This window comes from Mesoplodon mirus, assembly GCF_964341445.2.
Source record: "Mesoplodon mirus genome assembly, chromosome: 11".
Classification (NCBI taxonomy): domain Eukaryota; kingdom Metazoa; phylum Chordata; class Mammalia; order Artiodactyla; family Ziphiidae; genus Mesoplodon; species Mesoplodon mirus.
The window spans coordinates 42703370-42719404 of NC_138987.1; the positions used below are offsets into that span (position 1 = coordinate 42703370).

The following is a 16035-nucleotide window of genomic DNA, read 5'->3' on the forward strand; positions in this document are numbered from 1 at the left end:
GGAAGCTGACCGGGGGCGGGGGGCGGTCTTGGGATGTCCCAGAGCCTCTTACCCTCCCTTCCAGCACCCCCGAAAGTAAAGTGCCAGTGGTGCCCGTGGAGATGGAGAGTAATGCAGGGTAGTGACCTTTGTTCAGCGCTTTTTTGGAAAGTGGCATCTGAGTTTTTCCCATGGTTACTGCTGCTCTCCGGGCGGTCCCTGAGCCCTTCCCCGCGCGCTTCACGTCATCCTCCGGCTGCCCTCTGAGCAGGGACTACCATTAACCTCTCTGTGTGACCAAGGAAACCGGGGCGTGGAGGTCAGTGACACCTGCGGGGTCAGCAGGAGAGGCAGCCGGGGTCCCGAGACCATCAGGCGACTTAGCTCATGTCCAGAGCCCAGCAGAGCCCGCGTGCTCCCAGGGGTGTCTCTGAACACGATAGTACGTAGGACAGTTGGAACCGACCTGACAGGTGACGGTGCCCTGCCCTCCAGCCCCCCAGCCAAGGTGATGGCGACATGGGGCCCGAGCAGGGGTGATGTCACTGAGGGTGGGAGCAGCCTGGCTGCACGGGAAGGGGATGCCGAACCAGAGGTAGAAGAATGGGGTGTTACCCGGTGGTAGGGAATGGCCTGGACAGTGTCCCCGAGGCCGGGGAGACCTGGAGTCTTGTATGGGGACCCAAGGGGGGCCGGGATGGCAATGAGCAGGGCATGAAGACAGTGTGCCCGCCTGACCTCCCTGCCGCTGGCCCTGAGCTCATGGGGCCCCACCTAGAGGCTCAGGTCCAGCACATTGTTTTGTGCACTCCCCCTACCCTGCCCCCCTGGCCTGCCTGAGCGTGGTGGTCTGGGTCCCGCTTCCCAGGGCTGTCTTTGACCCCTTCGGTCCTCTCAGGAACTTTCACTTTGACCTGTGCCCCTGAGCTGTGCCAGGGAAGGAGGAGTGCAGGCGGGGACACTGATGTTTCCTGAGCCCTGCTCCCTGGGTGGCCGAGACAGCCTGGGACGGAGGGATTGGGGCGGCGGTGCATTGGAGCTGCTCACGAGGGCCTGCAAGAGCCGATGGTGAAGTTTTCAGGAATTTTGTGAGCTGGCCACTGATAAAATGAGAGTGTATAAAGTTAGATAAATTATACTGAGAGCAAAGGTATCAATATTAAATGCTCGAAGGTGCCCATTTCTGAACTATTTCACTACGTTTTATTACTGGGTTATGATCCTGAGGTGACTGGCATCTCTTGGGCCTGGTGGAAATCCTACGGCCGGTGGCCCTGGGCAACTCTTACCACCCGTGTGCTCATTCACTGCCGGACGTCACTTTGGTGGCTTGAAAATGGCCACGATGGGCGTGGTTACACCATGGAAACGGACAGATATTGCAGATTAGGGTTTTACCTCTCATTTTGTTGCTTGTCTAGACTAAAGAAAGTGATGGAGAAAATGCTGACATGCAGGTGAAGGTTAAGCGTGTGACTTCCGTCTCATTCACTGCGAAGGCACAGGAAGGTTGAGGAAACCTCCTCCTGTTAGAATACTATCGTCTGCTTCAGCAAGGACATCTCTCCTGTCCTAGACAAACGAATAAGGTTCTGCCTTCCTTTCCCTCCTTTGCTGTGTCTTGTTCACGTAAACAAGGACGTCAGCCGGCAGTCAGGCCGGAACCGCACTTGTGGGTCAGCTGCAGTCCTGGTTGACCAGAGGGAGGATTTCAGCACAGCTTAGTGAAGGCATCCTGTGGGCATCACTTGGCTGTGTGGACTTTACAGTAAAGAGTGTTGGACGTTTTATTACTATTTGTATACGTGCAACACGTCTTTATCACTGAGATTATAATAAATGTTTGTATGTCTGTGCCCAGGGGTGTCGCTAGGGCATACATGGTCCCAGCTCCCAGGAGGGTGTGGTAGCTTCAACAGGGCCCTCCCAGCTCTCCTGCTCTTCCTGACTGGCTGCCCCCCGGCCACCCTGGCCCGTGGCGGGGTCACGGAGCCAGCAGGACCCTGGGCAGCTCTCCTGTTTCAGTGCAGAAAACTCCGCTCCTGGCACAGGGCCCGTCTTGGCCTGACCTGTGTAGGACGGAAAGCCCCTGAAGAATGCAGGCCTCTTCCTGGAGAAATGCCTCAGGCTGTCGAAGCCTTGGAGTTAAGCTCTGGAAGTGTTCACGGATTTAGGGACTTCCTGCTTCACCAGGAGGGCTGAGGGCAAAGTCCAGGGACAGCCCTTTGCTTTGAGGCCTCTGTGGCTGGGTGGCTCATTGCGCAGGGCTTGGACCTGGCTCTCCCGGCCCTCAGGGCCCAGTCGTGGGGGCCCCGCCTTTGTGCAACGTCCCCTCTGTCACTGAATGGCCAGCGTGTGTCAGCCCTGCTGAGACAGACCGGGCGCCTTCAGCACCTGCCCTCAGGCATGTATGCTAACCAGTGGGGCTGGGGGCACAGATCCTAAACCAGGGAGCTCGCCGGAAGTTGCAGGACTCCAAACCAGACGGGCTGATCGAATTTGAGGGGGGGACTTGGAAGAGGAGGAACTGGCACGGGGACATCCCCGAGCCTGAAGTGCTGGGTGCCGCAGTAGGAACAAAATGTGATGGCCGGAGGACCCCCGAGGGTCAGCAGGGCTGGAGCCCAGTGGGGGAAGCCCTGGGAGTGGTCTCGGCGGGATGCTCCGGACTCTGGTTTCCCGCCACCTGGAGAAGGGGCTCTGTGAGGTGTGTGGCTGCCTGGACCAGACCCGAATGGGCTGGAGGGTGGGGCGGGGGCAGAGCAGCACAGGTGTGGAGCCTGGCTGGGAGGCGGGGGCCCTGCTCGCCGTAGGTGGCTGTGCAGCGATCACATGATCAAGGGCTCCTTCCAGGGTTTTGACTTGAGCAGCTGCTGGTACAGGTGCCACCCAGGAGGAGGGCTCGTGAAGGCTCCAGCTCCGAGCTGAGTCTGGCAGAGTGGAGCTACCAATGAGATGTCCCACAGACAGTGGGTCACCCGGAGTCCAGCTCATGGGGAGGCTGGTGGGCGTGCAGTCAGCAGAGCGTCTGAACATTTGGGGTCCCGCTAACTGAGGCTGGATCCGGGGTCGGGGCAGTGGCTCCCTGGCCGGCCTCGAGTTTGGGGGAACCCGTGGGTCACTGGGCATGAGCCAACATCTAGAGCCTGGCATGACTGGGGGCAGTGGTCACCCTTGCCTTCTGGGTCTCGGGTGTCCCACACTGCTCCCCGGGCGGGCTGGCCCGGCACGGGGCCCCACGGGCTGCCCTGGAGCTGTGTGCATGTCCTGGTCCTGAGGGTGTGGCTGCAGGGCTGTGGGCCTCTGGGGCTGTCTTCTTGGAGAACAGAGACCTGGCAGAGGGCCGGGTGGCCGGCTGGGACTGGCCTCGAGTTGGGTGGCAGGAGGGTCGTGGGCCTCGTTCAACATCTGTGACTCCCCAGGAATATGGCTTAGGACAAGGGTTGCTTCCTTTGGGAAAAAGGATGTTGTTTATCCTGGGATCAGCAGGAGAGCCACCAGATAACAGGGGATGAAGCCAGGCTGAGCTGGTTGTCTGAACGCAGACGGGAGCTTGGCTGGGGGTCACGAGCCCCGTGCAGCGAGGAGAGTGGCTGGGACCTGGGACGTGGCAAGTGCTGGACCAGGAACCACTCTTTTCTAAATCTTGGTCCGGGAGGGAAAGTAAAGTCCTTTGTGGTTTCCAAGTCCAGTGTTCCCTAGACACTGTGGCCTTTGTGTGTCCAGGAGCCATTCAGCGGGTTTCCAGAGCAGCGTGCTTTGTGTCCCGGGGCCAGAGCTGGCCTCAGTCCTGTGTCCCGAGGGCCCGCGGCGCAGGGACGCTGCCTTGAGGCTCCCCTCGTCCTGTCCCTCGGTCTGCTTGCCTCTGCGGTTGCAGGCTCCTTGCAGAGGTCGCGGCTCTGAGCGGGGGTCTGGAGTAGCCACAGGGAGCGTCTCCTAGCGCGTCTACTTCCACGTGGAGGTACGGGGAGCTGGGGCAGCAGGTCCTGCTCTGAGGGGCTGCCCCACCTTGAGGGGCTGCCCCACCTTGAGGGGTTGCCCCACCTTGAGGGGTGGGCGTGAAGGGAGCTGCCCGGGGGCCTGTGGGTGCACGTGGAGGGGCCGGGTCTGTGGGGAGTGCGTGGTGGGTGTGCAGGGAGTTGGGGGCTGGTTGGATCCAGGGAAGGCTGGATGGGGGCTGGGGCGGGAGTGGGATACATGGCAGCCCCTGGACGGAAGGTGCAGGTGAGCTTTGTGGAGACGGCGTCCGCTGACACTGGCTTTGTGGGGAGAGCTTTGCTCTGGGTCACGCTTGGTGTCCGGCCCCCGGCCCCCTCTCACTGTCCGTGGACAACATCCGTGTCGGTCTTCCATCTTCATCTGGAAGTCGGGGGTGACCGGATTGGACGGCGGTGTAGTTGAGATGAGGTCGTCCCGGGCTAGGGTGGGCCGCCCCTAAGCCCGGGGGCGGGGTGTGTGACGGGGAGTGCTTCCCTCGCAGCCCGGACCTGCCTGGGAGGGGTGGTCAGGCGTCCTGGCACCCAGTGCTCATTGGGCAGCGGCATGAACTGCTCGCCTCTCCAGGAGCCCCAGGGGCCTGGGGGCAGGGCAGTGGGGACGGAGCAGGCCCTCGGGGACCCCCGCCCTCGCCGAGGGCTGATGTGAGTGGCTGTCGGGAGGAGCCGGGTTGGCGTGAGCTGGCAGCTACCAGCAGGGGCCCCGCTGCGCAGGGGGGCGCGTGGGCTCGGTGCTGGGGCAGCGTGGGTTGTGAGCGGCATCCTGATGGTGGCAGGGCGGACACTTGGCGCTTTGTCCCCTTTCCCCGGGCGGCCACGTCATTTGCTTGCCGGGCTGAATCAGGAAGGAAGGCAGCTCCAGCCTGCGGGGTGGGGAGTCCCAGGCAGGAGAACCGCCTGATGGGACCCGGCAAGGAGGGAAGCAGGCCCATCCCCTCTGCCCCGCTTCCATCCGACGCTGGGGAAGGACGGGTCCCCTAGGTCCTTCTGAAAACGGAAGGAAGGAGGTTTTACATGGCTGCACTTCCCCTGTCCGGTTTGCTTTTAGTTTTCAAGTTAGAAAAGCAATGGGAAGGGACACGTGGAGAGAAGTTTCACAGCCACCCGCAAGCCTCAAGTAGGGACCTGTGTCACCTGTGGTCTGTGTAGATGCCAGTTGTCCGTAACGGTGACCTCGGTGCAGCAACGTTTTGTCACCGCCTCTGAGACTCCCAGGGACATCTGTGCATCCCGCATGGCGCTCAGAGCTCCTGGCCTGGCCATGGTGCTGCCGAGATGCGCTCCACGTGCTGGATTTGCCCCTGGGACGGATCTCAAGACCGGGAATCACTGGTTCAGAGGGCGTTGATGTTCATGCTTCCTGCTGCCTTTGCCACATCGCTGGCTTTTGTTTCCTTTTTGGTGAAGTTGGAGGCTTTTGCACAAGGACTGGGTAACTTTCCTCTTGCTCAGGGAGTTTATGGGTCTGTGTACCGAGGTCCTCTAATTTTCACCAATTTGTTCAGATTGTCTCACAACAAAAATATTAGTTCTCATGTACCTGGCTTGCTACATGTATCCCGTTTCATTGCAGCTTTTTTAAAAAAAATAAATTTATTTATTTTATTTTATTTATTTTATTTTTGGCTGCGTTGGGTCTTCGTTGCTGCGCGCGGGCTTTCTCTAGTTGCGGCGAGCAGGGGCTACCCTTCGTTGCCGTGCGCGGGCTTCTCATTGCGGTGGCTTCTCTTGTTGGGAGCCTGGGCTCTAGGCTTGCGGGCTTCAGTAGTTGTGGCTCGCGGGCTCTAGAGCGCAGGCTCAGTAGTTGTGGCTCGCGGGCTCTAGAGCGCAGGCTCAGTAGTTGTGGCACGCGGGCTTAGTTGCTCCGCGGCATGTGGGATCTTCCCGGACCAGGGCTCGAACCTGTGTCCCCTGCACTGGCAGGCGTATTCTTAACCACTGCCCCACCAGGGAAGCCCCTCATTGCAGCTTTAAAACAAATGTCTATTTACTTTTGTCTGGTTGCCTTGAGTCTTTTTATTTTTTCAGTCTCTTACTGTAGACTGTCAGCCTCTCTCTAGGGACTTAAGTTCTCTCTTCTCACATGGATATCTTTCTAGATGGCCGGCCATGTGCCCCTTTCCCGCCACGTGAGCAGGGATACCGGCTTCTCCAGCCCCGTGGCCTTGCCCACTCCTGGGCTACCCTGGACTCTAGGGGACGGTGGGTTTCCTGTGGTTTTTGCACTGGGGTTAGGGTTAGGGTTAGGCTACATGAGGCCACCTTAGTGTTCCACATGAGCCCCGAGAAGCATCTGTCCCAGGAGCACCTGCAGACCCTCCCCCGATGTGCTGCAGTCTTCGTTGTCCTTGTAGAGCGGAGCCCTGGCTCATTCTGATGTGGGGCTCACGGGCTGCCACTGTTCACAAGCTTTCTTGCCTTGAGCAGTGACGCCGGAGGAGTGGAGGCCCCTTGGCAGGTGGGGCGGGTAAACAGAGCTGCAGGCAGGCACCCTGGGCTGTGATTTAACATGATTTAACGGCTCCAAGCCTGCACCGTCCGAAACAGGAAGTGCTTCTCCCTGCCTTCGTGGTTCTCCGTAAACTGTCCCAACTGGGGCGGTTCGGGCTGAGTTGATGGATTCCACCCTGCTCACCCCACTTCCTGCCCGCCCTGCAGGAAATCACCGAGCTGTTTATTGGGTCCAGGCTGAGTAGTCTGCTTGTGCGTCATCTCAAATTCTCGGGATACTTTGGCCCGATCGGGGTTAATACCGTTTCAGAGGTGGAAGCTGAGGCCTAGAAAGGTGGGAAGTGGCGGGACAGGCTTTGAGCCCAGGTGTGTCCAGAGTCCCTGCCCCGCAGGGACCCAGGGCCTCTTGCAGACGTTGGGGGGACCGGGGTTGGGCCGCACGGCCCCTGCCGTGGGCTTGGGAGTGAGGTGGGCTGGATGTGCAGAAGGGCCACTACGCCCCACCCACTGGGCTTTCTTGGCCGGGTTGGGTCAGAGATGTGGGGAGTAGGCACCCCTGTAGACATCCATCCCTGGTGTGCACGTGTGTTTGAACTTACACGTGTCCTCCATGCCAGCACACAGAGACACCACACCAGGCCTTTGCTGCCCTCCCTCCAGGCTGGAGGGATCCAGCGCCGGCAGCGTGGGGGTTGTGCTCAGGAGGCAGGTGGGCGGGCGCTGGGCTCCTGACTGGCCGTGTGTGGGAAGATCTCTCGGAGCGAGTGAGGCTGAGCTGGTCCTGAGAGCAGAGCTAGGGCACCCAGGCGAGCAGGACGGCGTTTCAGGTTGATGGGGCAGCCTGGGCCGTGTCCCTCGGAGCGGGGCCAGGTGGAGCGAGGGGACGGGGCCCGGAGGGAGTCTGAGACACCCTGAGGCCCAGCGTTCTAGGGCTGTCCTGGGCGTGCACGTGGCCGTGGGTCTTGACGGTTGTTAGAGCCTGGGAGGAGGCGCGCCGGCCCTCCCCGCTTCTCACTGCGGTGTCTCCCCCTCCCCTCCCCAGCCCCCTCTTCCCAGGGTCTGCGGCTCCCCTGCTGGTCCAGGCTGGCTCCGCCTTTGCGTTGGGAGGTCCCACCGAGAGACGTGGCTTCCTTCTGCCCTGTGGGGCACTCGGGGGAGCTGGCCTGGGTGGGCAGCAGGGGTCCGAGCTCAGCGGCCAGCCCAGCCGGAGGGGTGACAGAGGGCCCTGACCTGGTGGGCACAAGACGGGAGCCTGTGGGCCCCGGGGTCCCTGAATAGTGGGACTGGCTGCTCCCTGAGGGCAGGGCCTGGTGGCAGCCCAGGGCTGGGGCCTGGAGCCGTGTGTGGGAGGGCAGTGGCCAGCGGGCGGCTGACCACGTGACCGTGCCCCCCCCCCCGCCTTGCTGTCTTGCAGGGGCTCCGAGCGTCATGTTAAGGTAAAGCAGAGGGGCTCAGTGCTGAACATGCTAAGGAGGCTGGACAAAATCAGGTTCAGAGGTCACAAGAGAGATGACTTCCTTGATCTAGCAGAGTCTCCAAACGCCTCGGACACCGAATGCGGAGACGAAACACCCCTGAAGATACCTCGGACCTCGCCCCGGGACAGCGACGAGCTGAGGGACCCTGTGAGTACCAGAGTGTCCTCCCCACTGTGTGGCCACGGATGCCAGGTCCCTCGCTGGGGGGTGGAGGCTGTCCCCATCCTCAGGTGGCCAAGCTGAGCGTGTGCTTGGGTAGACCATGTCCTGCCCAGGCTGGTCAGACACAGACAGGGCTGCTCCCCATCTCGCCCCAAACCTCCCCCAGCCTCACTGATGGGGGCTCATTCCCGGACTGAGGATAATTTGTCCATTGGCCGGTTTTCTTTTCCTTCCTCACTGGCTTTCTGGGTGACCGGCAAACTTCTCACACAGCCTGATCACTGGGAGTTTGACTCGAGGGGTTGCAGGGTGCTGTTTGGAAGCTGCTGACCCCTGGCCCGAGGGCAGCTGCCTCTGGGTGCCTGGCCGGTCTGCCTGGCCGTCTCAGAGTGCGTGTCATCGACCCATGGCAGCTGGCCAAGCCCAGGCTGCGCCTCATTAGCCCATGTGGGGACAGTGGCCCCTGTGGGCCCATCAGTGGACGCCCTTTATTTGGAGAGCAAGTTTCCTCAGCGGGGTTCGCGGCTCTGGTGGGAACCAGGCGTGAGCAGGCCCCGCCTTCTGGAAGCTTGTGTTTTGTCAGCGGGCATGCAGCGGGGGAGGTGGGCTTCCTGTGGTCCCCTCCTGGCCAGGTATGACCGCCGGGCTCTCCGTTGTGGGCACAGCTGCCTGAATCCTCCCTGATGTCAGTGAAGAAGCCCAGAGCCATCCAGCCCCCCACCACACCAGCTGTGGATGCCCTGCCCGAGTGGACGCCAGATCTGGTGGCCTGTGGGTTCCTCCCCAAGCACCTGAGCGAGGTCTTCCTTCCAGATGTGGCTGTGAGCCCTCGCCTTCCCAGCTCCTTGTATTATTGATGCTTTATAATAGGACAGGGACGGTGCGTTTGCTCCTGGCAGGAATGAATAATTGATTGGCACTGCATCCTAAGCGCCAGCCATCCAATCAGGCAGGGCTGGAGCTGCAGAGCCTGGAGGGGAGCGCCCTGCTTGGGTACAGGCTGTGTCCCCTGCAGAGGTGGTGGCGGGCCTCCCGCCACTGGGCCCAGTGCGGGCCAGGGCCTCGCTTGATGTGTCTCCTAATGCAGCCCATCAGCATCTGCCTGTCGGGACATCGCGGGACTCACGGGCGCTGTCCTAAGAAGGGGTGCCTCCACGTTGGGGTGGGTCCAGCTGGCCGACGAGGGCTGAGGGGAGGACCTGAGGGAGGGGCGAGCACGGGGGCCGTGCGTAGAAATGGCTGTCACGCTCACTCCCCCCTCACCCCGGGGCTCTCTCTCCGTGGTGGCGGGACGAGCCAGCATCCCACCCTGGGATGTGTCGTCCTTCACTTAACTTCTGCCCCTGAGGGGCACTCGGTCACTCCCATGAGCCTCATGCCTGCGTCAGGGGTGGCCTGCGTCACTCCTGGTGTGCGGGCAGGGTCGTGTGTCTGTCACCAGCACCCTCCCACGAGCGTGCAGTGTCCTCCACCGCCACCCAAGGGCCCCGTGTGCCACGCCCTTGCCCACCTGCACAGGGTGTCCCCAGGTGTTTCTGTTCTTCGAACCCGAGGGGTGAAGAGGGGCTTTTCCCACGAGGGAGGTTGGTCACCTTTGCCTGTGTTTAGGCTTCATTCTTTTTATTTTTTTTAAATTGTGGTAACGTGTGCATAACACAGAATTGACCGCTATAACCGTTTTTAAGTGTCCAGCTCGGTGGCATTAAGCACATTCACGTTGTCGTGTGGCCGTCCCCACCATCCATCTCCAGACCACCTTCTTCATCTTCCCAAACTGAAACTCAGCTCCGCAGCTCCCCCTCCAGGCCGCCCCCGCCCCGTCTGCTTTCGGTCTGTGACCCGACTCCTCCAGCTCCGGCCTGAGTGAGCCCCGCGGTGTTTGTCCCTGTGACTGGCCTGTCTCAGCACCATGTCCTCAGGGGCCATCATGCTGTAGTGTCAGGCTTCATCCTTATGTTCTTTTTTGTGGGCAACCCGTGTGTGTCCTGGGGCAAAGGAGGCGAGGGGACCCAGTGGTTGAGGGTAGAATCCGGGTCCCATGGTGGAGGAGGGGAATGGGGGGAGGGAGGGGGTCCTGGACGGGCAGACGGGCTCGAGGGGGGCGCAGCGGTGGAGGTAGGGTGATGTCCAGGGCAGGGTGTGGCTGCGGTCGGGGGAGGGCCGTTGAAGAGAAAGATGAGGAGTCTGAGGCCAGGGTCCCCCGAGTGGTTGGTGACAGGCCAGTAAGGAGAGGGGCAAGGAGGGGAGGACCAGAGCCCTAGAGCTGGGGCAGAGGCAGAGACGCCACGCACGTGGAGGTGCAGCGGGCAACACCTCCAGGAGCGGGGGGTAGAAGCTGGTCCCTCCGCGGAGAGACACGGTTCTAGGGAAGCTGGGGGAAGAAGCAGCCAGGCCACCTCCCTGGTTTTGTGGCGGCAGCGCTGCAGCCTTGGTGGTCCTGAGTCCAGGCTCCCGACCCCAAGTTTAGCGTTGCTCTCGGCAAGTCTGAAAAGGGGTCAGCTGGAGGGACCCAAGGGGCTCACGGAGGGGTTTGGCCCCAGGATTTCAGGGCACCATCCCTGGCGCCTGCCATCTGCATCGGTGCCCCCTCCAGCTGTCCGGCTCCCCAGAGCTGGTCCTCACTGTCCCTGCCGTCCTCTGGGCACCCAGCTGAGCTGCTGCAGCTTCGACACTGAGTCCAGCCAAAGCCACAAGGGTCCCAGGCTCTCTTGGACCCGGGGACCCCTGTAGGAACTCTTCAAGCTCTAGGGCAAGTTCCAGGTGAACTTAATTCTAGCAGCTTAGAGACTAACACGCGTCACAGCCTTCCGAGGACGTGGATTCACGTGTTCAGACGCAGCTGCAAACCGCGGGACGCCCTGCCTGCTTTGGTGGGAAGTTGCTGACATAATGGAGTCTAGTGTTCTGCTTCTGAATCAGTGTAGAGCCGCCTTTCCGGGCCAGCCTCTGCCCTCTGCTCTGGGGCCACCACTTTGGGCGCCGAGGTTGGGGATGGGCCAGGGAGGGACAAATTCATCTGCGAGAACCAATGGACAAGCCTGGGCCATCGTCCCCGCGCAGAGCAGGGGGCGTACCCTGCCTTTCGCCTACCGCCCAGTCTCCCCGTACCTGCCCCTGCCAGACCCACGGGGTGGGCAGGTAAACATGGCCTGGTCCCTGCCCTCTGGGACCTCATGCCCCGGTAGCCAGAGCAGCTGAAAGTCCAGGAGGTCACGTGCCAGGACAGGGCAGCCATGGGCTAGAGGGTCTTACTGGCCCCCGTTGTTCCCCAGTGTGAGCTGCTGCTTCCCGGGGTGTGGCCTCCGAGCAGATGACCTGTGCCTGGAGCTGTCACCGGGGCTGTCACGGACCCTGTCCATGCCGGGTGTCACCTTCCTCACCCTGCCTTGGGGGTGTGGTCGTGGAGACCAAAACTGGGGAGTCAGACCACCACCCCCCCGTCACACGGCAGGGCGCTCAGGTGCCGCCCTCACCAGGTCAGCGGTGGGGTGGGCGTGAGCCGGCAGCCCCACAGCGCCCCGGTCAGGCCTGGCTGTGCTGACGTGCGCACCCCTTTCCAGCGGGCAGTGGTGGCCTGAAACCGGAGCCTACCCTGGGCCCGGTGGGAGGGCGGGTGGTGGCTTTAATTAGCCTTCTGTGGGAAAGGACAGGCCCCTGTTTGGAGTTCGTTCACCTCAGAACCTGGCATGTTGACGCGCCCTGCCCCACCTCCCCGGAGTTCTGTTGCTGCCCCTCCCAGGGCAGGAGGGGGACAGGCCCTGTGGCCAGGCCCACCCTCCTCCTGAGAGGTCGCCACGTGGGCCAGGGCAGGTTTCGATGGTTTCCTTCCCTCTGCAGCCTGAGAGCTGTGTTGTGACCGTCAAGAGGCTTAGCATCACGCTTCCGGTTTTGCCTTTTCTGTTGCTGGAAGTCGGCCTCACTGGGGCTCTGAGGATGTCCCCGTTGTCTGAAATGTCCCTTCCACCGATAGGCGAAGCCGAGGTGAACTGATGCGAGTTCTAAGGCAGAGCTAGTGTCTTCCTAGGCCGGTGGCCCTGTGGACCAGCCCTTCTAGACCACGGGGTCCTTGGGGGTACCCCTTAGAGAACTGGTCGATATGGACCCAGGATGCTTCCAGGAGGCTCCTCTGAGCTTTTGGTGTTTTCCTTCTAGGCTGGTCCAGGGACCCTCATCATGGCTGCAGGAGTCCAGGACTTTAACCGGACAGAGTTTGATCGCTTAAATGAGATCAAAGGTCACCTGGAAATCGCCTTATTGGAAAAACACTTCTTACGTGAGTACCAGTGGGGGAGGGAGGGGCAGAGGGGACGCTGTCCTGCAGGAGTGCAGCTGGGTCACAACAGGTGTCACCAGGCTAGCAGTGGGGACGGGTGTGGACGTCCCCACATGGCCTTTTGCGTGCTGAGTCTGCATCTCCCTTTGCTGCTCCACGAAGCTCAGCACTCCTGTCTGGATGGCTACGATGCCTTTACTCTGAGATAGACGAGAACGTCACTGGGGAAGGAATAAGACGTCTCCTGGAAATTCTCTTTATTTTAGTGAATCTGGTGCATGGCCATGCTTAACTCAGCATGTAATAGAGCTTTTTGGAGGAATCTGAAATTTTCTGTTCTGGGTAGTTTGCACATCAAGGAGGGAGTGTGGGAGGGGGCACAGTGGGGTTTCATTGTCTGTTGGCCGTGGGCATGGGTACCTTGGCATTTAGCATTTGTGTTGCTTAACTGTCGGCCCTCCTGCTGGGGGTGTTGGCCTCTGGGTAGTGATGATAGTAGAGATGGTTCTGGAAGAGCCTGCGGGGCTCCTCCCAGAGATGATCTCATTTGGTGAATTGCCTTTACTCCTCTCACCACCCCTCTGTCCTGCCTTGCAGACGAGGAAACGGAGGCACCAGGGCTAAGAAAAGTGATCCTACTGGTAGGTTGAGTCTTCTGACTAGTAGGGGGTTTAAACCAGGCAGACTAGCTCTGAAGCCCACGCATGTGACACAGTGTTTTCACAGCTGACAGCAGGGTGTGGACGATGCTATTAGGGAAACAATACAGGGAGAAAGAATCAGCTTCCCCCCTGTGTGCCCAGAGCCAGTCACGTCTGGGCCACGAGGAGAGCTGCCCGGGCCCAGGAGGAAGGGCCCGGCACCTCCCTTGGGCATCGTGCCCAGCTGGGGTCTCCCTCTGATACCTGGGACCAAGCAGCTGGCGCCCTTGCTTGCCCGCAGGCACCCGCCCTCTGTCCCCACCTGAGTCCTCTCCCTCTTTCGTCTAGTGTCTCCCTCGTTTATGTGACAAGTGTCATCTGAGCTCCAGCCGTGGGCACCCCAGCTGTGCTGCCCATGCAGCACGCGGGCCCCGTTGCCTGCAAACAAAGGCGGGGTGTCAGCGCCGCGGCGGGAAGCCTTGGGGGCCTGCCTTCTTCTCCCAGAAGTGGGCGGCGTGGCTCTCACTACATTTCTGTGCACCTTCCAGCCACCACGTGCTGCAGCCCCGTCTCCCCACAGGCCCCTCTTGCTGGTCACTACCTCCCTGGGTGAGCCTGCGTGTGCACGCACGTGTGTACGCGCACGAGCTATGGGCGTGTACCCGTCTGCACCCCGCCGGCCAGCGCTCGCCCACAGGGTCCGAGCACCGAGGTTCTGAGGATGGCGCTGTGGAGTGACTCAGTCTCCCCGCGAGTCTGAGGTTGTGGCTGACCTGGCTGGGGAGACGGGGCCGGGCTGGGTCTGCGGGCGGTGAGGGCCCTGCCTCGTCAGGCCCTGGTGCCTGTGGCCTTGGCCTTTGCCGAGCTCCCGCGGGGCGGCTCTGCGTGAATGGCGGGGCAGCCCAGGTGGTCTCGCCAGTGCTGAGCAGGCCCCGCTGGGTGGAGGCTGTGCTGGGCAGCAGAGCTGGACGGCCCTGCTCGAGGCAGCAGTGGGTGGAGCCTTGTGAAAGTGCCTTTGGTGGGTCACGTGGAGGATACTGGTGGTTTCACGGGGTTCGAGGAACCCGCAGAGTCAGGGGCTCCCAACGAAAGGGGAAGGGTCTGTGAGAGCATCCAACAGGGACCCCCCCGCCCCCGGCCGGGGAGGGGCAGTGTGAGGCTTCCAGGAGAAGGGGTTACGGGCGGGGCGGGTGGGGAGCGAGTGTCCACCAGGCAGCCGGGTGGGCAGGACAGCTGCAACCCACAGGGATGCCTGTCTGGGGCCACCCTGCTCTCTGTTGAAAAAAGGAAAAGAAAAGAGCCCGCCTGGCTCCGGATCGGCATCGCTGGCATCCTTGGACCGGTCCTCGTGGTCTGCCCTTGTGTTTTACCAGAAGAGTAAAACAGTGGGTAGCTCATGTTGTAAAAGTGCAGAGTTCCACTTTGGCAGCTCGGGGCCGGATGGGGAAGGTAATAATTATGGACATTTTTTTTTAGTTACGGGAAATTTTAGATGGATCAGAAATAGAGGACGTGGTGTAACGCGCCTCTCACGCACCTGCCGTCGGTTTCAGCAAGAATCGGCTCGTGGCCAGGCTGGTTCCCTCCAAGCCCCCACATACAGCCCCTCTCCCCCAGGTCTTCTGAAGCAAGTCCCAGCCAGCATCCTGTCATTTGACCCATAAATATTTTAGTAGATAGCTCATCATGGGTTTTTGTTTTTTGGCCGTGCCACGCAGCTTGCGGGATCTTAGTTCCCCGACCAGGGATCGAACCCGTGCCCCCTGCAGTGGAAGCGCAGAGTTCTAACCACTGGACTGCCAGGGAAGTCCCTCATTCTGTTTGAAAAACAAAAGTCCTGAGTCCAGTATTACAAGTAAAATAAATCGAGTTTTTCTTGAATATCATCAGATACCCAACTTAAGCTCCAGTTTCCCCAGTTGTCTGGTCATTTTTTGGGCAACTCTGGAATCAAACAAGGTCCATAGGTTGTGACTGGTAGATGTACGTCTCCTGTCTTTTACTCTGCCCGTTCTCCCTGCATCTGTTTTTGCTCTTTGTTGAGGAAACCAGGCCATCTGTGGGTGGGGTCTCCACCCTGGACCTTGCTGAGTGCATCCCCGTGGTACCGACACATGAGCCAGCGTGTCCCCCGTCCCTTGGTGCTGGTGGGGTGGGGAGGATCTTTGGGAGGACTCCCTCCCCTGTGGTGGTGGTGGAGGTGCGTGCTTTCCTGAGGCCGTTTCTTTCGTCCTGTATCAGGACCTGGGTCATTATGGCTTCCATCCTTCATCTCATTAGAGGTTGCAAATGGTAATTTTCGACTTCTGACATTCTTTCTCCATTTATTAACCCACCATATTTCTGAAAACTTAACTATTTGGTTGCCCCAAGACGTAGTTCATATAGGAAAGGCAGGAGACATGCTTGAATTTTTCCTTGATATTTCCAGCTTTCAGAATAACGAGTTGGTTCTCTGCTTAGAGCATCCTCCAGAGGGTGAGGGTGTTAGGCTTTTGCAGGGGGTTTTGGTGTCATCATGAGATCATGGATTTAAACATACTTTAATGAGTCTTAATCGCCATGGTTATCATCTTGTTGGTGCTCAGATAGACCCACCTCTGGTCTGGGTTTGTCTGTTGTTTCCTCAGGATGAGACTTAGGTCAGACTGTCACAGGTATGATGCTGTGTCCGCAGTGCATCTGACCAGGAGGTCTGTGATGTCATTTTGTCCCCATATGCATGTTGTAGAGAGTTTGTTTGTTTGTTTTAAAAATTAATATTGTAAAGCAACTATATTCCAATAAAAGTTAATTTAAAAAATTAAATTAATTTTTGTGGTTATCTAAAATTGTTTCCATGGTTCCAAAGTCAGGGTATTTTCAGAGAAATCAGGTTTCTCTCCCTGTAACCCTCATTCCTTCTCTTCCCCTATAAATAACCAGTTGTCTTTCAATTGTACAGTCTATCCTTCCATTAAATTTTTATAGAAGCAAATATGTATATGTGGCCTACCTCTCCCCTTAGATAAATGTCTGTGTGTTTTCACTGTCTCCACACGGACATCCCGTCCTGG

At 59.7% G+C, this 16035-nt stretch overlaps 1 protein-coding gene across 6 annotated transcripts in view; it reads left to right on the forward strand.

The window, feature by feature from the left end:
• Positions 1–16035, forward strand: part of GRAMD4 (GRAM domain containing 4) — a 75981-nt gene that overhangs the window by 26131 nt on the left and 33815 nt on the right. For 4 of the 6 annotated variants that reach the window (XM_082636186.1, XM_082636190.1, XM_082636185.1 and 1 more), the window contains exons 2-3: positions 7840–8050; positions 12218–12338. In XM_082636186.1, coding sequence (XP_082492312.1) covers positions 7840–8050; positions 12218–12338 — 332 coding nt within the window. Of the gene's footprint in view, positions 1–6732; positions 6792–7839; positions 8051–12217; positions 12339–16035 lie in introns of those variants that run through there. The other 2 variants (XM_082636189.1, XM_082636187.1) reach the window with 2 other exon arrangements.